A 24,782-nucleotide genomic window follows, 5' to 3' on the forward strand; every position below is an offset into this window, starting at 1 on the left:
GCAGTTTCTTTCTGTATCTCTACATTTTTCTTCCTGCACCCCACAAGGTTGTGTAAAGATAAAACTGTCCTTATATAAAACTGTACATTTATTTATTTTTTATTCTGAATTATGAAATCCAGTAAAATTTTAGATTGACGTTTCCGGTAAAATTTTGGATTGGCGTGTCCAATAATCTTTCAGATTGGTGCTTCCGGTAATACACGAATGAAAGTGTGAATCTAAAATTAAAAAAATGCAAAACATCCATAATTGAAAAAACCATTCCGGATCCACCAATCCGTAATTCAAAATATACATTCTGGATTCAGAAATCCATAATTGAAAAAAATCATTCCAAATCCATTAATTCGTAATATAAATTAGACTTTCAGATTCAGCAATCCGAAAATCAACAGTTTATGCAAACTTTGTTTTCAGCACATCCCTCATCTACATGATTCACTTCCGGATTGATTCGTAGCACACTTTCTGATTCCGAATTCAAATAACAGATTCTGATTTTACAAAATTGTGAGGTGCAGAAAGAAAAATGTAGAATGCAGGAATAAACTGTCAAAATAAGGGCATGTGAGAGTGAGAGAACAGCGGGACTGTGATCAGCTACTGCGCGTGTTATATTCTGGAATTTGATTAATATTATTATTGGGTTGTTAAGATTTAATTAGTAGACATTAGAATTTTATCATTTATTTAATTAGTTAGGATTTTATGATATTTAGTATTCTATAAATAGAGTATTGAACTATTATTTAAAATATGAATAATATATACAATTTGTTTTCTTTACTCAATTTTTTATCATTGTTCTTGTTATTGGTATAATCGGAAACCATCTAAAAGTTTCCTTTTTAAAAAGTCTAGTCGTTATTCGAAATCTCTTATTAGAGAATCTAGACACTTCTACAAACGATCGTTCATATCACCGTGCCGCACCGTTTCGCTTCCGCAACACAGTCCAAAAGAGGCGCCGCCGAGAGAACCACCGCGATAGGCGCCACCACGAGAACCGCTGCCTTCGTCCTCAACGGCGTGAAGGAGGTAGTGAACTTGTTTCTAATTTTTCTTATCGGTTTCTTCAAGTCGTTGTTTGTTTCTCGCTTGTGGTTCTTCAGTGCAGTTGTTGTTCTTAGAATGATAGAATATGTATTGGATTTGATTGCAGATTGGTTGTTTGTGAGTGACAGTAATGGAATACGGATCATCCTCTGACCCTAGTAAATCCACATTTTCTATCGCAGATGAGGATCATACCCTCGCAAACTCTGTCAGATTCACCTTAAATCAAGAGTAAGTCATTTAACTTTGGTCTATTTTTTCTTGTTTTTAATGGACTCCAAAGTGTTATTATGCTGGTTCAACTCTCTAGGGTTCTTCTGTGTGCAGTCAAATAGCATTCCTAAAACATAGGGAAAATATGATAAAAAGACCTTAAGAAATTGATTTTACCTTACTCTTTCAAATATGGTAAAAAGAGCTAATAAGTAAACAACTCATATAGTAGTTTTCCAATACAACCAATTACTACTTATATTTAATACCTGTTCTAACACTGATAATTGGCTAAAACTAGAGGAAGATAAGATATTCATCTCAAACACTGGATTCTACATACTAGGAATGAGACTGGATTTTGAAATGTCTGCCTAAATTCTCTTGAGAACATCACACACTAAAGCCATAAACGGTTGCTTATTCATAGCAAATTTAGGGTCTGAAAAATAGTGATGCACCTGACAAAGTTATTCAACTTGACAACAAATTGATTGAAAAGTCTCCCTCTTATCCCTCAGGGAGGGAAAGAAGAAGAGCGAATTCAAGTCAAGAAGTTCCTTTGATATTGATTTAGTGTCTTTATACGGGGCATGATTGATTAATCCATTTACATTTATGTTAAATGTAGTATGAAGGACTTTCATTTTAAGACCTCATATCATAAAATGTTATCTTGCAGTCTGCGAGTGTCATTTTGTGGGTACAGCATTCCTCATCCTTCTGAGAATCGTGTTAATATCAGAGTTCAGACAACAGGTAAGGAACAATGATTGTGATTTGCAAATTTGTTCTGCAATCTACTGTTATTTCTCCCTTTGTAATAAAATCACTAGAGTTCTGTGTACTTAGTTACCAATTTCATATTTTGTTACACAATCTTGTATATTCTGCCGAGTTGCCATTTGTTACTTCTGATAGATATGAAGTTGTGAAAGGGAGCTGAACTTTTTTAAGCCAATTATTCTAAAATCTTTTTGTTGCATTATATTATCTGTTGAAGGTAAAAGGTTTTTCTTCTGAAAGTTAAAATATGAACACGTTACAAGGTTGATGCATTATATTATCTGTTGAAGGTAAAAGGTTTTTCTTCTGAAAGTTAAAATATGAACACATTACAAGGTTGTTGCATTATATTATCTGTTGAAGGTAAAAGGTTTTTGTTCTGAAAGTTAAAGTATGAACACATTACAAGGTTTAGGCGCTGCATCCTTAAAAAATACAAATTAAACAGTCATACACATTATACAAATTATTTTTCATTCTATTTAAACAGTATTGGACAGTAGTAGCTCATCCACAATACTTTTTCATCATGACTATTTATGCCCATAAGTGTATTTGTTCATCATTCTTGTATTTTTGTGTTCCAAACCTTGTCTGGTATAATTTATATCTAATTCAATGTCACTGCATCAGTAATTTACTGTTGAATGTGTCATCTCTTTGCATCAGTAATTTACTAAAATAGCACTCCTAATCAGTTTTAGAATATGCTTTTAGAAAGCAAACTTCATTCCTGAAACTATTGCAAGTTTCTACACTTTGAAGGCTTAAAACATAGTTTTTATTTAACAAAATTGTTTTTATGAACTTTTAGTTGATGTTCCAAAACCTTATGAAATTTAGTATAATGTTCTATGAAAAAACTACAATGGAAAATTTCCCACCTTTGCCAACAAGGAGCATGTTTGGGATAACTCTCATACACTTGAAAAAATTGATTGACAACTTGGGATGACTTTTAAATTTATTAAATCATTTTTTTAAAGAAGTTGTTGTTATTCATCTAATTTTTTTAAAATTATAATTAGTTTCTATAAATTGCCCTTAATTAGTTGTTTTAATTGCCCTTTTGAAATAACTATTTTCGGTTTTTTCCAACCATTTGATTAAATAATTAAGACCAAACTTATCACTACAACTTTTTCTTTAAATTCAAATGTAATGAACTATAATTTAATTTTAATATATTATTAGTGTAAATTTTATTACAATCGTCCTATTAAAAATAGTTTAGATATAAATTTAAATTAACTACAAATAAAAATTATTAATTTTTAATTATATGACAATAATAAATGACAATATAAGCAAATAGTTAATTCTTTGGTACCCTCGAGTAAATATTTAAAATCGTGCAAGTTTATATAATTAAACATTTGACTACAAGATATAATACGAAAATTTTCTTTCTGTCATTGAAATAGACAATGAAAATTAATAGATTTAATTGGAAAATTGCAGAGTTATTTTTATAATTGTCTATACTAATAAATATATTAAAACTGACAATGAACATAATTTACAAAAGAAAGAAGAATGCAATAATCACATAGGCAAGTTAGATGGGGAAAAGATGATTATCACCAAAGATTAATATATTTTGGTTATAATCTTAAAACTTTTTTCTTTATCGTTCATTCATACTATTCAGAGAACCTATTACAGTTAGAGATTCTGCCATGTTAACTACAAAATGAAAAGAAAATATTAGTTTTAGTCATCACTATTAATATCTTAATATCTTGTGACGATAATTAAAATTTACTACTATTATACTTGTAACAATAATTTTAAATATTATTAAAATTAAATGTTATCATAACAAAAATAATTATCAAATTCTATATAATTATGACAATAATATATTATTACAAATATATAAGACCATGGATCAAAATAGTGATCCATTAACATGATAGTATTATGTGATGACAGAGAAAGATGTAAAATGATTTTAGGTAAAGTGGTCCGAACTGAGCTTTCTTTTGGACTGGGCTATTTGACCAGTCCAAACCTTTGAGTCCATGAGGCTACCCTAAACCCGAACTGAGTTAAGTTGGGAGGTGATGAAGAGTGTTTCTTCCTCCACTTCCATATCTTCTTCTCTCACCTCCATACACAATATGAAAATGCATTTTTATCCTTTTTGTGTCATCCTCATAGAATAGTTTATGGATTATGTAATCTAGAAACTCATTTGAAAAAAGACTTCCGAATTATCTGAAAACTAAATAAGAGTTCCAAATTATGTAATCCAGAAAGTAATCATGCATTTAAAAAAAGACTTCCAGATTATGTAATTCGGAAACTAATTACAAATTTGGAAAATGATTTCCGGATTACCTAATTCAGAATATTATAAAGGGACAATTTTGGAAATTTGAAAATTTACGGAGATGAGAGAAAAAAAGGTATGGAGGTGTAGGAAGAAACAGTCTATGATGAAACCTATATATGCTACGTCTTTTAAGTTTGCTCTTGTCTATTTTTTTTTTCTCAGGCCTTCACAGAACCATCTTTAAGGGTTTTTTTAACGATTAGGGTCAAGCAGGAATGTCTCATGAAGAGATATAATTCTGACATAAATAGGTACAAAAAAATTTTATGAATCATCTATTTTAAAATAAAAATCATCAATAAAATAAAAAATATTTTTAGTATTTTAAGAAATATAAAATGCTACAAGAAACTACGGAGAAACAAGAAGAAACAATCATTTAAGAAACTAAATTTGTATGCTTATGTTTTGAAATAGGTTATTCTTCATTGTGGTCAATGAGTTTTATATATGATAAAATATAAGTAATTTTTCAAAAATAAATTCAAAGAATTTAAAAGGTGTTAGATAGTTTATTTATATATTGTAACTTGTTTTTCTTTTGGACAAAATTTGCTTTCTGTGAAACAATTTTAATAAATTCAAATATAAGTATGATGATGAACACACCACCTAACACAAACAACCCTATGCATACAAAACCATGCTGACAAGGACTCAACATGCTACCTTTATCCACACCTGTTCAACTTTCACTAAAATAATATCTTCTCTTTTCTGGTGTTGCTCACCAAGAGGTGGATGGCTTCTACCCAAATTCATCATCAATGTTGTTGACCTAATATATCATGAGAGAGAAAATATTTTTTTTCATTTTACTTCAAATTTGTAATGCATTAATAGATCTTTGAAGTGACTAGTTCAAATTAATACTACCTTTAATTATAATAATACACAAAGGGTGGAAGTTCAAAGCATATTAAAATATCATGAAAGCTTAAATTGTAGGTTAGCAAAATACCAAACCTAATCAACTCATCTTTTATGATTGAAAACACCCCAACAAAGATAACCATGAGATTTTGGTCTTTTGCTTGCAAGTAAGTCATATCCGTTGCCTTAGTTTGCTGGGCTCAAAGAGGAATTTTTTTCATCACATCCTCAGCATCTTTTTGTTTTGGTTTTCAAGTTTCATAAGTTTTCATGTTCCATATCCCGTAACTTCACATCTCAACTATGGTGACACTTGAAATAACAACAATCATTTGTTATGACACAATTTTTTTTTATTAAAAGTAAAAAAATACAAGAATACAAACAAAAATATGGAAGGATTAAACTAAAATTCATATACTAACAAAAACGGTAAACTGTTCAGAAATCATAAGCGGAAGCATGGTGGGCCCATAACCTCACCTCATGAGCCAGTTTTATGGGGTTGAGTTAGGCTTAAAGTCCACTTCGTTATATAGTATCAGAGTCAAATCAAGTTTATCCTAGCGAGTGTTTGTTGGGTTTATCAAGCCACCCGCTATCGGGTCGTTATTGATCACCCATAATATGTTATCTCACACACGAACTGTCATTTTTGGTGTGAGGGGTGTGTTGGAGATTTCACATCGACTAGAGATGATGACAATTCATTATATATAAGTGGATGCAAACCTTACTTCATGAATTGATTTTATGGAGTTGAGTTAGAGTTAAAGTCCACTTTTTAATATTTTATTTGGTATAATAATATATTCCATTTATAGTATTTGTTTTAACTTTTTTGCATCTCTGAGTGAGTACTTTGTGAGCAAGAGTGAAAATTAAAATTTGAAGTGGTTGCTTGAGTTTGGTAACTGGGCATTCCCTGTAGGTGCTTTATACGGAACAAGAACCCTAGTTCACGTTACTCCAACCATAGAGAATGTATGCAGTGGAAGAAAAGTCGCTTTATTAAGAGCAAAAATAAAGCCAAAAAGCAGAAAATGAAAGAATAAAGGAATGGATAGGCATGTCAATTTTGAGTTATAAAGGTTGTATTAGATCTAAAAAAGGTTTAATAAAGAAAATATTTTGTATGAAATATGTCATGGTTTCAAGAGTGTTTAGGGGTACTCGTGTTGAATACTAACTATCATTTAAGTACATGTGGATCAAATGTAAAATGTTTAATCCTTTTTTATGTAAAAAGTTTAATCTTCTTTTATTTTTAATGTTATTTTTTTTATAGACAATTTAGACCTCGTATAAAATTTGGAATCATCTCCAAATTTTGTGTAATAATAAGAACGAATATTATACTTTCTTCATGGTAAGACTTTTGATATCAGAAGGTTTTTATTTTGTGGAAATAGTCAAAATTAAGTATGATATTTCATAGATCAATTTTTCAAAAGTCGATCTACATTGTCGGATTTCTAAATGACCGATATTATAGGAATCGATCTATATCAATCATCAAATATTTCTGAAACTATTTATTTCACTCATCGTCCGTCAGTGAAACGACAATCGTAACACATGTAAATCGTCTAAAAAATGATCTAATCATATCATATCACTGGATTAGTCGTCAACACCCGATACAAAATGAACAATCAAATATTTAGAGTATTATATTTCATCTTTAAAACATCAAACACAAGTTAAAGTTATATTTTAAGGGAAAAAAGTTTTTCTTGCCTCTAAATTAGCATTTAAACATACAATTTGTACATATTTAAATTTCATAAGGTAAAGTTTAAAAATATAAAACAAACAAAATTTTCTTTATTTGTTTTACATGTCAAATTTTACAAAATTAGTTTTTCAGTTTTATTTCAAATTCAACCTAAATATTTTCAATAGAGAAAACGCGTAGATATGGACAACACGGATGGAAAACGGTTTTTTTTTTTTTCATTCGTTTCCTCACCAATGACGTTGCAGTTTAAAATCACAAGAACTAAGTTTAAAAATTTAATACTTTAAGATTTGGTTAATAACGATGATGTAAGGTTAAAGTAAATATGTGAATAGTTTGTTACATTATTTTTATAATTTTAATGTATTTATATTTTTTGACAATTAAAATTTTAATAATGATATTAGTAATTACTAACGATTTATAATTAAACGGTCATATTAAATGGCTTTACATTTTTAGGAGTATTAAACTCTTATTATTTTTCAACTCACGTTTATGTTAAAAAATAATTTTCTCACCGTTGACGTTGCCTCTTAAACCCTAAAAATATTATTTAAGAAACAAATATTATTTAAGTTAAAAATAAGTAATTTTTATTCTAGGGTATAAAACAAGCAAGGAATTATGCATGACATCACGTTAATATTCAAGACCAAACTTAACGACAAAGAATTAACTACATAAAAAGCTTCATTTCGAAAATTTACCTTTATGAATTTTTATTTTGTAATGGAAAAATGGAACATAAAGTAGTACTAAATAAAAACGTCAGAAAACATTAAAATAATATTAAGACCCAACTACTACACCCAATATTTTCACCTCCTTCTTCTTCTTCTTCCCTTTCTTCTCAGCTTCTGCTTCTACCTAATAATATCTTTCTATTCCTTTCACTGTCAGTGTCTGCTTTTTCCCCCTCATTTCAGAGAGAGAAGCTCATACCGTACGCAACGACGCCGTTTTGCGAATCCGAAGCTCTCTGAATCGTTCCACGCTCTCTCTTCAGAAACCGAGGCTCCGTTTTCAGTTTATATTTATATTTCTCGGAACATTGTTAATCGAGGCCAGTGTTACCTTTTGAGGCGTAGGGTTAGGTTTTTCCCTCTCTCACTCTCTTCTGCGCGAAGTTTTTCCGGAATGCATCGGAGCGAACGGTTATCGAGCGCTCCGATCGAGGAATCGCCGGCGGTTTGATGGAATCGGCGCCGTTTGCGTTCCGGTGTTCGCCATTCCATGGAGTCCATGGTTCGGTGCTATAGTTCGCGCGCGCTATTCGGATTTGGTTGCAACCTTCGATTCGCCGTCGTTGTTTTTGAGGTGTGGATTCTGCTACTTCTTCACGAGTTTATGAATGTTCTTGTTCGTTTTGTTATGTGTTTTTCGGACATTTCTTTTAGTTCAATGTTGCTCTAGCGTCTAGGTCTTAGGATTTGTGTGAATAGCATGCTGAACTGTGCTTAGGATCTAAGTTTTTGCTGGAGAATGTGAGTGAGGATTTAGAAGAGAATTGGTGTTTCGACGTTACATTTTCGGACTCGAAATATGGTTTTACTGTTTGATGATTTTGTTGTTGTTTGGTGATATTTTTTTTTTCTGTTGTTTTAGAATATTTTCATGATTTGGACGAATTTTAACGAGGTAGTAAAATATAGAAATAAAAAGAGGGGTGAAGATTTAAGAATCAGAATGTCTTTAACTTCTATTTTAAAAACTTTTTTTAGTGTTAAAAATGCAACTAAATTAGGTTGCTCAGGCAGCTCTTGGAAGCTGGTGCAAGGCACGAATTAAAGTGTGGAACCGAGGGAGAGGTTGAAGAACATGAAAACAGAAGAAGATGCAAGAACATCTCTTAGCTATTTCTGTATGAGTTTTTAAAACATTTACTTTGGGAACAATTTTCTAAACTTAATAACATCTGTATCAGAAATTGATTGTTGAGTAGTGTGTATGTCTTAGAAAACAATTTTGACAATAGAAAACTTGTCCTTAACAGGTTCATAGTAAGTACCTATTTGCACAAAGTCTCTCCATAAAACACAGGAGAATAATATGAAAAGAGAAAATGAAATAAGTTTCTTCATAGGCTAATTAGTTTATGCATAAGCTTTTCTGTAGAAGCTCTTTCATATTAGGTTCTTTAAAATTTTATTTTTAACTTCTGCATAAATTAATTTTAGCTTATGGAAAACTAAATTCATTTATTCTTTTTTTTTCCTCTGTGAGAGCTTATGGAGAAGTTTATTCAGATAGGCGTTAACTATCATTGAGCTTATGGGTTCCAATTTTGAAGTTTCTTTGTTGATGATATCTTATGTAACTAGTGTTTTCACACTGTCGTTTTTTATCTAGTCATTCATTGCTTGGAAGCAAAAATTAAGAAGTTTTGATTCATAATGATTGTTTAAAACATTGCATGAGAGTGTAGTCTGTATAGTTGCTAAAGTTGGATTTCTATTGTTAAATCCTGCTTCAGATTGTATTGATATTGGCATGGTTGGAAGTCTATAATGCAAAGCTCCCAGAACACCAATTTTATTGGGGAGGTTTGGAAGGGAGGAGTGAGAACATTGCCTCACACTCTTGCATACATGACCAGATACTTGAGCAGAGAAAGCGACCTGGTCGCAAGGTGTATTCAGTTACCCCACAGGTTTACAAGCCTGGTCTTTCAAAGCACCTCCAGCTCAAAGGTAGAACATTACTTGGTATATCAACACCATCAGAGCTTCTAGGTATTGAAAAACAACCTATTAGGATATATCTAAATTATGATGCAGTTGGTCACTCCCCTGACAGGGATTGCCAAAAGATTGGTGATATTGTCAAGGTGAGTGTTTAAAATTATTGAAAAAAAGGTTTCAGTGTTGATATCAGTGTTCTCTTTCACATATACTATTGGTACGGTTAATCATTATTTCTTTTATGAACAGCTTGGGGAGCCTCCCATGACTTCTATTCCTGGTTTGCCTTCTTGTAATCCTCTTGCTGATCCTCCAGTCTTTGGTGATTGTTGGTATAACTGCACTTCTGAAGATATCTCAGGAGAGGACAAAAAACATCGCCTTCATAAGGTTTGTTGGGATCTTGCTTTTCTTTCCTTTTAATTATAATTTGTTTTACTTGATTGATAATTAAAAAAAGTGCCTCCTGTTGTCACAAAGAATTAAAGATCTGGATGTGTGGAGTCCAGAGAATGATCAGATCCACTATATGGGTCTATAGTAGGCATCCTTACCTTGCAACATAACTAGAGTCACATGGTCACAACTGTTATGTTGATGCTCCTCTTCATCAGGCCAATGATGATATGTGATTCTGTGTCATTTTTGGCAGTTTTCTATTTAATGTATGTCATGGTGGTGTTACCTAGAACTATACTATAAAGATTGGGTAGAGGTATTTATCATTGGTGGAAACTTATTGCAGGCATTAGGTCAGACAGCTGACTGGTTTAGGAGGGTCTTGTCTGTTGAGCCTGTTAAGGGGAACTTGCGATTAAGTGGATACTCTGCATGTGGACAAGATGGAGGCGTGCAGCTTCCTCATGCATATGTTGAAGGTATGATTCATTTGTTGGCCTTCTGTTGAAAATGTAGTTCTTATGAAGCTTGTGGTTAACTGTACTAGTGAATTTATGAAGATGACTCTTTGTTCGCCTTCCCCAGAGGGAGTCTCTGATGCCGACTTGGTTCTCTTGGTGACTACAAGACCTACAACTGGGAATACACTTGCTTGGGCTGTGGCATGTGAACGGGATCAATGGGGTCGTGCTATAGCTGGTAGATTAAATGTGTTGGTTCAAATGCTGCTGTCTTTATATCTGGGATGCTTTGTAACTGAAAGGTCCTTTTGTTTGCATGTGTGCAGGACATGTTAATGTTGCTCCTCGTCATTTGACAGCTGAGGCAGAGACTTTGCTATCAGCTACTCTGATACACGAGGTTGTTTAGTTTTTGTGTATAGAAAAGATGAGATTGCAAATATGACTGTCAATTTTGTGGCTTTATTGATTTTATTTGATGCTTTTCAGGTTATGCATGTTCTTGGTTTCGATCCACATGCCTTTGCTCATTTTAGAGATGAAAGGAAAAGGCGCCGTGACAAGGTATTTGCTGCTTTTGTTGGTATTTTTACAATTGATGGTATATTATAGATTTATAAGCCATTGGTTTTCTAGTATACTTTCGTCCATGTTTAGTGATTTGAATTTTACAATGAGTAACTAAATAATGGATGGCTTCTACCTTCTTTTGACACAGATAATTGTTTTTTTCTCTCTTTATTATAATTATAACTATAATTTTATTATAGTCTACTTTGTTAGTCTGAAGTTTGAAACTAGTAATAGGCGAGTTTGAATTGCAAGTGGAGACATTTTTTTAGCTCTTTTACACTATTAAATATTAATTTGTATCAAAAATAAGTTGAGGAACTTTAATGAATGTTGACTTTGTAGGAGAACTTTACAAATCTTTTTGGCATTTAACCCTATTTTTAGAACATCCTCTGTTTTTCTTTCTGATATGTTTGTTAAAACCCTTTTCTTTTTAAGCACTCCTTTTCCTCTGGAACCATTTATTTTGTCACATTCTAGAAACTCATTGTTTCTTGTGTTTGCAGGTTACTGAACGAGTTATGGATGAAAAGATTGGGCGGATGGTAACACGTGTGGTGCTTCCACGTGTTGTCATGCATTCTCGGCATCATTATGTGGTAATTTCTATGTAACATATTTTATATAATTTCAATTTCAACTCTTCCCGTATTCACATGTAATGTGATATTCAGTAGAAGATTCAACTAATGATTGATTGGTGATTGATTGGCAGGCATTTTCAGGAAATTTTACTGGCTTGGAGCTGGAAGATGGTGGAGGACGTGGCACATCAGGTTCTTAATCTCATTATTTTTTTCTTATTATAAATGTTATCCTTTTCCTCTTGTCCATGTTCTTCCCAGTGGAATTATATTACATTGGCAAACTGTTGAAGCTGGCAAAGCTTGAATTTGTCTATTTAAATTTCCAACCCATCATCCTTCCTCTCCACCCTTTTTTTGAAAGAATAATACTATCCTGATGCTTTAGTCCAACCAATATTAGTAGCAAGACTAGTTAATTCCGAGTGTTGCAGTATAACATTTATAAAATTTTGCTCAATTGAAGTGTTTTATTTATGATTTAAAATTTATATAGAACATGCGTATTGAAAAGTTGAAATATTTTTGCCATCTTGATAAAATTATAAACAAAACATTAGGTTTTTTATTCTGTTCTTTAATATTTCCCAAAATACACTTAATAAATAAAAACATATGGAATATTTTTTTCTTAGAAAATACCATGCATGATGTTTAAGTGCTACTTCAAACTTATGCCATCAAATTGATCAATCCAAGTTTGATGATTGGCTTGCAGGGTCTCACTGGGAAAAGAGGCTTCTGATGAATGAGATCATGACAGGTTCTGTGGATACAAGATCTGTAGTTTCAAAAATGACACTAGCTCTATTAGAAGACAGTGGATGGTACAAAGCCAATTATAGCATGGCAGACCAACTTGATTGGGGTCGGAACCAGGGTACTGAGTTTGTTACCTCCCCTTGCAATGTATGGAAGGGGGCCTATCATTGCAACACAACACAATTCTCTGGTTGTACGTATAACAGAGAGGCGGAGGGTTACTGCCCAATTCTAACCTACAGCGGAGATCTTCCTCAGTGGGCTCGGTATTTTCCTCAAGCTAATAAAGGTATTTATTTTCATGTATTCATTTTTAATATTCAAGTGCTAGTCTGTGTATGGACTTGAGACCTTTCATCTGTTGATAATAATTGCTTGGGACAGATTATTTTTTATTAATGCTAGACTGCCAATTAGAACATTACAGTAGAATGAATAAAGGGAAGGACAGAGTGGGTAAAGTTGGACAATTAATGTCAAGACTTAAGCATAAGAGGAGAACTAAACCCAAAAGACTAGTCTATTAGGTGGGAGAACTTCGAAGTTTAAGTACCACATCAAGTAGCTCATTATACTCAATGTGAGACTCGTAACTTTGTTACCCCCTATAAGGGTTGACATCTGTTTCACTCTATTCACACTGACATGGTGGTAGTCCTTTTCTCCTTGATATGGCTTCACTCATCTATTATCAGTATTCAATTTGCATCTTAATCCAGCCTTTCGTAGCTCAACTCTCAATGAAAGCACCAATTGTTAGGACGTAAGCATAAGAGGTGGGAGAGCTTCGGTTTAAGTATCATATCATGTAGCTTATCATACTTAATGTGGGAGTTAGTTAGTGATGTAACAAAAATTAAAATTTAGTTTCTGATTTAAGATAATTAGTTCGTAAAAAGGAGAGGGGGGAGTTGTAGCAGCAGGAGGGAATTTAGTTAGAAGTGGAAGGGAAGTGAGAACCAAGGTCTCTCAAATGTCTTAGTGGAGTGCTTATAGGAATCAATTCTCTAAAGCTACTTATCTTTTGTACTCTATGCTCAATCTATCTTCATTGTAGATTTGGTGAGGAAGGATAAATGTCTTGCCTCTTAGTGGAGTGCTTAAAGGAATCAATTTCTAAAGCTACTTATTTTTTTTACTCTATGCTCAATCTATCTTCATTGTAGACTTGGTGAGGAAGGATAACTGTTTTGTGTCTTTTACATTCTTTCCATATTCATTTCTTATATCTGAACACGTTCTTACAGACTGTCAAGCAATTGTTGTAGTTTGTAGACTATTCTAATTCATTTGTAGCTGATGCTTTTTTTTTTGTTTCACATTGTTTTTTTTGTCATTGGTAGATCTTGTAAATGGTTTTAAATGCTAAATGAAGATTTGGTTGTAGTGAAATTGAAATCTCATTATGCACTGATTTGTGCAGGTGGACAATCCTCATTGGCTGATTATTGCACTTATTTTGTTGCATACTCTGACGGATCATGTACAGACACTAGCAGTGCACGGGCACCTGATAGCATGCTAGGTGAAGTTCGAGGAAGTAACTCTAGGTCAGGTTTCTTCTTTGAAATGATAACATAGTCTGTTTTTAACAGCAATTTGTCATGAAACAGGGTGCAGGATTTTTAACTGTTTATACCTTTTTAATGCAGGTGTATGGCTTCATCGCTAGTGCGTACAGGATTTGTACGGGGTTCTCTGACCCAGGGAAATGGCTGTTATCAGCACAGGTGTATCAACAGTTCTTTAGAGGTATAGTTTTTTTAGTGTTAATACTTTAAGGAAATGCCTTGATTGAAGTCAAAGATTGACTGGCAATGCCTTTTTAGATTGATATGGAGATGACATGATGCAATACTATATCCTCATCAGACAATGAAAGTCTGGCAAGATCATTTAATTACATCAAATTTGAAAGTGTGTAGCCAATTGCTGCTGTTGAACTAAGGAATCAAAATTGAACTACAACAAAACTAACCGGATAATAAGGTTGAATAACCTCCACTTTCTCCCTACCCACTCCAGGGGCTGATTGGTTAAGAAATGAATGGCAGTAATTGAATGTTTCTTGTTCTTGTTAAAACAATGAATTCATATTTTTTGTTCTTTCCTCATGGTTTATTTTATCATTAGATAATTTAGATTCTGAAAATGTGATTATTTCTGTAATTGACAACCATATTCGAGTAGACACTTTCTCCCTTAACATTTGAATAGGTTGCAACTGCTGCTTGTCTTTTCTTTTGCCTCTTTTTAAATTGATTCGTACATATCCCTTCTTTTTCCTTTAATGTGAAACCACTGAATGAAGCTCCATATTATTACATACAGGTTGCTGTGGATGGTGTCTGGAAAGTGTGTCCTCAGGCTGGTGGACCCATTCAGTTCCTTGGCTTTAATGGTCAATATTTACTGGTGTTTTGTTTGTTTACGTATTAATATTAGATTTCCAGTAAGCTGAAGGCTTGCTTTTGATTACCAATAGGTGAATTAGTCTGCCCTGCATATCATGAGCTCTGTAACACGGATCCAATGGTTGTGTCTGGGCAATGTCCCAGTGCATGTAATTTCAATGGAGACTGTGTTGATGGAAGGTGTCACTGCTTTCTTGGATTTCATGGTCATGATTGCAGTAGACGTAAGCTCTCATTTCCCACGCTGTGTCTGAACTTGAGTATTCATTTTACTTTGATTGCTAAAATATTGCCTTCTGTTTAGTGGCACAATATTTTTTTTACTTTTTCTTTTATTAATTAATTTTTCTATTTGCTTATTCCAGGTTCCTGTCCCAGCGATTGCACTGGCAAGGGCGTTTGCCTTGCCAGTGGAATATGTGAATGTAAAACTGGCTATACTGGCATTGACTGTTCTACTGGTACATTTCGAGTTCTATACTTGGAAGTTTCTTGCTTAAAAATTGTTACAGCAAATAAATGATGCTAACCTTGTAGCATTAGTTAGAGAATCAGGGATGAGCTTTGAATAGTATTTACATTGTTAGCCAATATGGTGTATATTCGAGTGCTTGAGCATAAGGGACTGTATTGTGGTCCTGTAGAATAATTAGCCTCAGTTTATGCAATTCATGAAGGCTCCTAGTTTATGTACCTTCCTCCTTCTGCAAATGTTTGAATTGCACTTACATGTGAAATTTAAACAGATTTAGTTAATCTTGTTGAACAATATTCTAGTAGGAAAACCTTTAATTGTTGTCCCTGATATTACATGCAGCTGTTTGTGATGAGCAATGCAGTCTTCATGGTGGAGTTTGTGATAATGGAGTTTGTGAATTCCGTTGTTCTGACTATGCGGGATATACTTGCCAGAACAGCTCCAGGCTCCTCTCCAGTCTTTCAATTTGCAGAAATGTGCTGGGAAATGATATTTCCGGACAACATTGTGCACCAAGTGAAGCTAGCATACTACAGCAACTAGAAGAAGTGGTTGTGATGCCCAACTACCATCGTTTATTCCCAGGTGGTGCTAGGAAACTATTTAATATATTTGGCAGTACGTACTGTGATGAGACAGCTAAAAGGCTTGCCTGCTGGGTAAGTTCTATCTTTTCCTGCCAAAATTATTCTTTAGATCCTTCTTTTTCCTTTCTGGAATATATTTCATTCTTAGTCATGCTCAATTTTGCTTTTCAATGTGATGTTTATTTTAATTTTTTGGTTACTATTTATTTCACACAATGTGAAGCCTTGCATGTGACTTTCCATTCTGATATAACAATTAGCACGAACCAAATTTTTCTGGTTTTAAAATAATATACTGACGTTGGTTATTCCGCTAGCCATAAGGTAATCCTGATTCTGACTAGTATGCTGATTCTAACATTGTGTGCCTTTTGAGAATGACTGAAACATTAAACTATAATTCTTGAGTCGTGTAATTCTTGATTACCCTGTTTCTAGAAATTTAGCTGGTTCATTTAGTTGTAATGTTGCTTATTTATCTGAAACTCTTGGTACATTAATTTCCAGATCTCAATCCAGAAGTGTGAGAAGGATGGAGACAACAGGCTACGAGTATGTCATTCTGCATGTCAGGCTTACAATCTAGCATGTGGAGCTTCACTAGACTGCGGTGACCAAACCCTTTTCAGCAGCGAGGGGGAGGGGGAGGGTCAGTGCACTGGCTCTGGTGAGATGAAATTATCATGGTTTAATCGACTGAGAAATAGTTTTTCTTTGAGAAATAGTTCCTCAGAAGTAATATCTGTAAGATATAGGCATCTTTAGCTTCAATTGTTTTCTCTCTTTCGAGAGAGGGATGCTTTGATTGTAATTTTTACAGGGTCATTGTAGGCGAAATTGGGGGTATGGAACGTCTTAGATTTAGGACCTTACTCGTCCAAAGTTGTCTAGAAAAATGGGATGAGAAGGTTAAAGATTTGGCTTTCGAAGAGAGCCTCTTGTAGAGAAAATTGAAAGTCTTTGGAATTGGATAGGTGATGAAGGAAAGAAAAGGAAGTTGACATTAGTGTCGTTTGGCCGAAGGCCTTCAGAGGGAAAAGAAAAAAAAGTACGCTTTCATTTATTTTTATGTATGTATAGTTATGTTCTTCATTTTACCCTTTTAATATGCTCTTTTGTTTATTTTTGTATGGCCACTTTTTGTTTAATACGAGTGTGAAGTGTAGTCGGCAGCTATTGTTTCTTTGTTCCGTACAATTTCATTCAATTTTTTTGCAGTGGAAATGCTAGGAATATTCTTTTTAACATTTGTTAACACAGTTGAATTTCATTAGAACTAATTAAATTCGGTGGGTCTTAAAACTTATTTAATGTTTTTTAATTTTGTAATTTCAGTAAAATTTGTTTGTTTTACAGCATGAGGTTGTGTGTTGAAAAGAATGACCTGAAAAATATTTTTGAGAGTGATAAAAGTGGTATTAGATTCAAATATAGCCGTAACTATTTCGTCAGATAGTGCAACATCTTAATTTTAAGAAAATCAGATGCGTTAGTTTTAGTATCCTATCATTCTATAACATATTAAATATGCAGAAGAGAATTTGTCATATCAATAATCATATATTTTTTTTCAATCCAAATTTCTTGATATTTTTAACCTTGTGTGCTGGTTGAATGTCAATTTAATACCGAAACAAATAATAAAATCATATTACAAATATAATGATACTTACTTTTTTTTGACTATTTTTTACAATATGTTTATTCTAAAGTAGTAGTAAAATTAAAAAATCGAGGTGATTCTTTCAGGGCAAGAAATATTTAGTAATTTATCACCGTTAAAGTATGAATGTATATATATATATATATATATATATATATAATCATGTACTCAGCGTGTCTTCTATACATTAATGTATAATAATTTTTAATAACTTCAGTTTATGTTTTGTAATTCAGAGTAAATAAAATGTAAATCCTCTGATTGTGTGCATGTATATAAATAGATATCTTCATCATTTGCAATCTAATTATTCCTCGATTGTAAGTTTCATTTTTGTTATTTTTATATGATAATTTTTACTATTTTTAGAACGACATAAAAGATTGCTTTATATTTAACATTGTTCATGGAAGATCAAATAAAGAAACAATATTCTCAGCCCCCTTAGAAGAACATCCACCAAAACTAAGAAAGTACATAATAATCCTAAACCCGCATTCACCAACACTTATTGTTTCTTGCATCATACTCTTTTTTCTTTTTCTTCTCTTCCTCTCTATATGTATTTAATATAGCATGTGATTTTTATGAGAGGGAAATTTTTAATTTATTATATTAAAAAGTAAGTGTGGGACTATTAAGGGCAAAAGGCAATAACGTAATCAGCTGTAGAACAGGTGCGAGTGCTGGAAGCATCATCGTAAGCGTAACTGTACGCTGTTGGACACGCATTCTTGAAAATCTCTGAATAGTGTGTCGCCGAACACGTTTGCGGCGTCCCGTGCTCGCCGGTGCAGCAAAACTCCGGCGTGTTAAATGCGGCGCACGCGCTCTTGCACGCCACCACCACGCCGCCGCTGTCTCTCACTTGCAACTCCTCTGGACACGCAGCGTTCAAGTCCGCCGCGCACCCCGCGTACCGGCAGTCACCGGTTCCTCCGGTAGCCAGCACGCCGATGCCTACATTGTAACCGTCCACGAGACTAACGTCGTAGAAGTCCTTGTCGCCGTTACCGGCGAATCCGATAGTGAACTCCGCCAGAGTCGCTGGCGGAACGCCTCCTCCGGTGCACCTCAGTCCCCCGGCGCAGTCTCCGGTGGCGCATGTTCCGATGCCGGAACCGTCGAAGCTGCAGCCGGTCCTGGCCCAGATCCGGCCGGACCAGCCGGACGGTGCGGTGAGCTGAACCTCCGCACCTGGCTCCAGAGGAAAACCGCCGTCGCCGAGAGTGGCGACGCCGTTGCCGGAAAGTGTCCCTGGCCAAACTGTGTAACTGCAACGGTTTTGAAGGGTAAACACTGCGCCAGATACTACATTACCTGAAATAAATAAATAAGTAAATAAATAATATATATGTTTAAATTCATACACTGAAATATGACAAAAAGAAAGGAATTTGTGTTTAAATGAAAAATATTGTAAGAATAAGATTAGTTTGATTTATTTATTTACATTTAAGTTTGATTTATATATTATAATTTATTTGGGTTATATTTAAATTCAGACAAATATAACTTTTACTGTATCTATTATTAAAAAATTCCATCAAATGACAAACAAAATTTAAGATGATTGTTTGAGAATGTAGTCTCAAAACGTCCAAATTTAAAACTAAAATGCAATTAGCACTTTTGGTTTTGATTATAAGAATTTACTTCAATCATTATAAAAACAAGTAAATTTTATTACACATTAACAAATTTGTTTAGATAATAGAACTAAAGTTTTGAAATCAAATTTTGCAGATGAAAAATGAAGAGATAACTAGGTTGCTCAACAAATACTGATCATGGTGTAACCTACAAATACTTTATACTAATAACAAAAAGTGATTTGATTAAAATGTATTTAAGTGTTTTACCATAGTACATTCTAATAATTCTTATTACCACTGAAAATTATAATTAAATGTTAGCTAAGGTGACAATTGACACTGCAAAATCTAACAAAAAATTGTGTTCAATATTTGTAAAATCTCAATAACAATACTATACACAATCTAAATGAATTCCTCTAAATATTTGGCAACTACAATACAAGTAGTAATTGAATGTAAAAAACCCTAAAAAAATATCTATGCATTATGGTATATATGAAAGTTTTTTTTATTAAAATAAATAAATAAATAATAAAAGCATTTTTGAGATATTTGGACCCTTATAAAAATAAGCATTCTTTCACACCATACATTAAACATATCAAACATGGTATATATATGAAAGTATTAACACATGCAGCAAGAGGATATGGTTAATTTACCTAATAAGAAGAGGATAAGTGCAAAGACTTTTGAGTTTGGGTTTAGGGCCATATTTTGACAGAGAAAAGAAGTAGAAAGGAAAGAAAGATGGTTGAAAATGCAAAAAAGTGTTGAAATGAGAATGGAAAATGGAGATGCATGAAAGTGAATTTATATTTGGGAAGCATCTTCTTGTAGTTGAAGTAGTTGTTAATAACTGTTATTTAAGAATTTGGCATACTCTTTCTGTCACAAATTTAATATGGTGGGTTATCTTCTCATGTTTCCTCTGCCAACTCAAGTACTTTCTGCTTTATATGCATTTATCACCACTTCCCACAGCTAAATAACTACACAAATCAAAAAAAATTAAATTCTCCTTTTTAGTTTTTTTTATGAATAACCATATATAAGATATATATCTAATATATACCAAGCATTACATAATTTGATTTTATGATTTTGACATTGAGTAATAACATATGCAACTCTTACATTTTTTATTTAAACTAATATAACTTCAACTTTCAACTATAAATTTAACATAAGAGCATCTTTTCAGTAATTACATCATCTTTAAAATTGAATATTATTTATATGTACAAATATCGCATGAAAAAATGGTTATAACTTATTCCGATATTAATTTTCTTTCAAACCATAATGTATTATTTTTTTTCTGATTTTTTAATGTACATCTTCATTTTTTTTCAGATTTCTTCCTACAAGAATAAATTGTGTTTGTGACTATGGTTATTTTTATAAATATTGTTATTTACAAAACATCACAATATAGTTAAGAAAAGAAAATGATAATATGACATAAAAAAGTAGGGTATGGATCTTAATCTGCCTTCAATGAGTAATGAATAAATTCCTTAAATGGTTACAACATATAATCGATCTATTAAACCGTTACTCACTTTCAAATACCCTATTTGCTGTAATAAGTAGCAATCCTCATTAAAACACACACTAACTATTCCTATCTATAACCTAAAATCGATGGTTAATAAATATATTCTTTACCATTTTGAAGTTATATGAATATTTTATTCACCCAAAAAAAGTTAACCAAAAAAAATAATTCTACCTTACAAATGCCAACAACACTCTCTTTTAGGTTATTCTTAAAATTAAGATAAATAATTATTCATTTAAATATTTTTTTATTAGAAAACAAAAAGTGTGATAAATCATAATTTTTTTTAAAATTATCCAACAATTAATGTTGGTTAATATAAGGAGCACTAATCTTTTTGTTAACTATTCTCCTTCGAATTTCTTTTATAAATATAATCCAACTAATATGAATTCCATACTTGTAAGCATAGGAAGTGATGGAGTAAATATGTAAGGATGCGAGGGGGAGAGTGTGAAGATAGTGGATCTGTTTTGATTGCGATATATTAGAATGAATGTATGAGAAAAAAATATTAAATTTTTTGAGTGATGTAATGGTTTTAAAGGTTTGATTTTTTTTTAAAGATGTAAGATTACAAATTTAACTTTGTTTTTAAAAAAAATTGAATAATAAAATACGAGGTATTTTTGTGTAGATTTTAAGTTAATTAAAATTATGTAAATTATTTCCAGTACTATTGAAATATTATTTTAAATAAAATACGAATTATTTATGACATTACAAATTTATCGTTTTATTTAAAAATTATTAAAAAATTAATTTAATTGATTTATTTGTGGATTATAGATATTCAAAATCCTAAATATTTAATGTTCTATTTAAATAAAAATATGAAATATATAAAAATTTTAAAATATTCAAAATTTTAAATAAATATAAATTTTAAATATTTAATGTCCTATTTAAATAAAATTTTGAAATATATAAAGTTCTTAAAATATTTAAAATTTTAAATAACTACAAATCCTAAATAAAAAATTACCCCTTACAAGAAAATCAAATATGAAAAACAATCCACAAACATACAAAATCAATTTTCTTCATTACACAGTACCCAACAAAATCAATTTAGCACAAAAAGATACAATAAAACTGATTTGTGCACTCTAAGTATAACACACAAAATCGAATTCTCATAATATAAACCCACAAAATCGATCTTATTCAATGACTATTAACTAACAAATTCGATTTAGCACCAAAAATTAAAAAACAAAATCGATTTCTACACTCTAGCTAAGATAGACAAAATCGATCCCCCACAATGTTATGCCTAAAAAAAAAAAACTTTAATACTCACTCATTTTAAATGGCGTGTCGGTATCGGACACCGACGTTCGTATGAGACACATGTAGGACACGTATCCGTGAAGTGTCCAATTCAAAAAGTATTTGTTAGATTTCTAACAATTTTAGGACGGTTCTAACACAATTTTAAAAAAGAAAAATACAGTAATTTTCCAAAAATTCAAACTTTATTGTATAAATTGTTATTATGATTATAAAAATAAAAAACAAATCTTTATGAATCAATCATAAAAAACATCTTTCTATTATAAAAAATAATTTAAAACATTCTTATAATATAATTTTTTTTATTAATTTATATAATTTATAATTATATAATATATAAATAGTGTGTCTATGCTACCTAACTCACATACTTGTAAGTGACATTGATACAAATTAATCCCTAGTAACATACTCCATCAACGTACTTCTATCGAGTGTTCGTGCGGGGACTAATTTAAATCCCAATTATAATAGAAGAAATGTAGAAAAAAAATATACTTTATTAAGTGTAATTTTTAATTTAAGATAAAAAAAGAGTAATGATACTCTATACAAAGATTAATAGGAGTCATAATAGAAGGTTTCCAGAAAAATAAAAATATGAAGTAAGTGTAAGAAAATGGGCACATCTTAATATCTTAATAGTGATTAAGATGATGATCCCATGGAACAGAAAGTGATAACATAATCAGAATTGGAGCAAGTGAAAGTGCTTGAAGCATCATCGTATGCGTAACTATACGCTGTCGGACACGCACTCTTGAAAATCTCCGAATAATGTGTCGGCGAACACGTTTGTGGCGTCCCGTGGTCGCCGGTGCAGCAAAATTCCGCCGTGTTAAACGCCGCGCACGCGCTCTTGCACGCCACAACCGCGCCGCCGCCGTCTCTAACCTGAAGCTCCGTCGGACACGCGCCGTTGAGATCCGCCACGCACCCCGCGTACCTGCAGTCACCGGTTCCCCCGGTAGCCCTCACTCCCATTCCCACGTTGTAACCGTCCACGAGACTCACGTCGTAGAAGTCCTTGTTGCCGTTGCCGGAGCTTCCGGTGGTGAACTCCACCAGCGTCACCGGCGGGACTCCTCCGCCGTTGCATTTCAAGCCTCCGGCGCAGTCTCCGGTGGCGCAACTCCCGACGCCGGATTCATCGAAGGTGCAGCCGGTCCGGCCCCAGAAGCGGCCGGACCAGCCGGACGGCGCTGAGAAGTGGACCGAAGAACCAGGCGGCAGGGCAAAACCGCCGGAACCGAGAACGGCGGCGCCGTTGCCGGAAAGTGTCCCCGGCCAAACTGTGTGACTGCAATGATTCTCCAGATAAAACACCGTGTCAGATGCTACATTACCTGAAAATTTACAATTCATGCATTAATTAAAAAATAATTATAAAATTCAAAACGCTTTGCTAATTACAACACAATAAAACCTTAAAAGTCAAAATTAAATAAATCCATGATATCCTCTTAATTGAGAATCAAAACACCACGCATCTGTTTGAAACTTCTTTATCCATCTCATCTTCCTTCTCGTTTCATACAATGATAACCCAATTCTTCATACAAAAAAAAGTTCATTTCTTTTGAGAAATGTATGTTTCAGACACACACAAAAAACAATTTTTCTATACAATTTTTCTAAATAGACACATTTTTTTATTGCACTAACAATTTTGTCTTCATTCCTAACACTACCAATCTTACCCATCAATATTTTTTTTCTCAACAATTTTTCAGAAATGTTTCAATATATACATAATGTTCAAAGCTCCCTACTAAATAAGTCATGAAACAAAGAACAAATACTACACCATAACACATTTCAAACTCCAAACCTAACATTTCACACAATCTATGCATGCAATGGCCCAAAAACACAAAGACTCTTACTCATGAATATGGTTTACCTAATAGTAGAAAGGGTAGAAGGTGGAAGAGTAGAGAGGTTATGGCCATGATTGTGAAGAAAAGAAAGAAAGAAAGAAAGTTGAAGAGAGAGAGAGAGAGAGAGAAGAGTGAGTGTGAGAATGGAAGAGGTGGGGAACTGAATTTATAACTGACCAACCCTAATTTAAGAAATGGAGTCCATCTTTTGGTGAGAAATTGAAGATTGTGGGTCATCTTCTTCTTATGGACCTGCTAACTCCCATTTTTCTAATTGCTTAATAACTCATAATTACCCACACACACGCACATGCATTAATGTTTCAACAATCAAATTACAAGCAACACATTAATATTTTTAAACATTATAATTACCAACTATTTTTTTTTTTTTTGTATGTTTGAAGAAGTGTTTTTTGGTTACATTTATTTATTTTCAGATTTAAAAAAATAAAAATAAAAATAAGTTACTTGTGTATTCTTTTACAAGTAAAAATGTAAATATTGTTTATCAAAATAAGTTTAAAAATGAACACTGTTGTTTTACAAGTTTTTTGGACGGTAAAAGAACATATTTAATATTCATATTATTGTTTGAATTATACTAGTATTTAAGGTATAATTAAGATACAATTTTACTATTTTAAAATTTTAAATAAAAATACACTACAAGCAAATAATTAAATAAAAATTAATTTTAGAAACCAAAATAATTAGTTACTAGTTAATTAAATTTTATAAACTAAAAAAATTATTGATATTTAAAGTAGTTTCTATTATTAATAAAAATTTATAAAATAGTTTTTTCAATTGGTATCTAAAATATTAG

At 32.4% G+C, this 24,782-nt stretch overlaps 3 protein-coding genes and 1 long non-coding RNA gene across 4 annotated transcripts; 2 read left to right on the forward strand and 2 right to left on the reverse strand.

The window, feature by feature from the left end:
- The first annotated feature begins 1,165 nt into the window (after positions 1-1,165).
- Positions 1,166-2,243, forward strand: LOC137816436 (uncharacterized). The gene is made up of 2 exons (XR_011081804.1): positions 1,166-1,290; positions 1,955-2,243. It is a non-coding gene; the product is annotated as an uncharacterized lncRNA (long non-coding RNA).
- Positions 2,244-7,804: 5,561 nt separating this feature from the next.
- LOC137816437 (uncharacterized) lies at positions 7,805-17,124 on the forward strand. Its single transcript, XM_068619571.1, has 17 exons — positions 7,805-8,330; positions 9,487-9,840; positions 9,944-10,084; positions 10,440-10,572; positions 10,679-10,792; positions 10,881-10,954; positions 11,044-11,118; positions 11,634-11,726; positions 11,843-11,903; positions 12,430-12,762; positions 13,897-14,023; positions 14,126-14,225; positions 14,805-14,874; positions 14,959-15,111; positions 15,253-15,348; positions 15,705-16,024; positions 16,460-17,124. The coding sequence occupies exons 1-17, from the start codon at positions 8,247-8,249 to the stop codon at positions 16,715-16,717; spliced, it is 2,586 nt and encodes an 861-aa protein (XP_068475672.1). The 5' UTR covers positions 7,805-8,246; the 3' UTR covers positions 16,718-17,124.
- An 863-nt stretch (positions 17,125-17,987) lies between these two features.
- LOC137816438 (pathogenesis-related thaumatin-like protein 3.5) lies at positions 17,988-19,993 on the reverse strand. Its single transcript, XM_068619572.1, has 2 exons — positions 19,876-19,993; positions 17,988-18,935 (listed from the first exon to the last, which is right to left on the reverse strand). The coding sequence occupies exons 1-2, from the start codon at positions 19,925-19,927 to the stop codon at positions 18,253-18,255; spliced, it is 735 nt and encodes a 244-aa protein (XP_068475673.1). The 5' UTR covers positions 19,928-19,993; the 3' UTR covers positions 17,988-18,252.
- Positions 19,994-22,557: 2,564 nt separating this feature from the next.
- Positions 22,558-24,128, reverse strand: LOC137816439 (pathogenesis-related thaumatin-like protein 3.5). Its single transcript, XM_068619573.1, has 2 exons — positions 23,977-24,128; positions 22,558-23,419 (listed from the first exon to the last, which is right to left on the reverse strand). The coding sequence occupies exons 1-2, from the start codon at positions 24,023-24,025 to the stop codon at positions 22,722-22,724; spliced, it is 747 nt and encodes a 248-aa protein (XP_068475674.1). The 5' UTR covers positions 24,026-24,128; the 3' UTR covers positions 22,558-22,721.
- Between the last annotated feature and the right edge of the window lie 654 nt (positions 24,129-24,782).

This window comes from Phaseolus vulgaris, chromosome 1, assembly GCF_000499845.2.
Source record: "Phaseolus vulgaris cultivar G19833 chromosome 1, P. vulgaris v2.0, whole genome shotgun sequence".
In the NCBI taxonomy this organism is placed as follows: domain Eukaryota; kingdom Viridiplantae; phylum Streptophyta; class Magnoliopsida; order Fabales; family Fabaceae; genus Phaseolus; species Phaseolus vulgaris.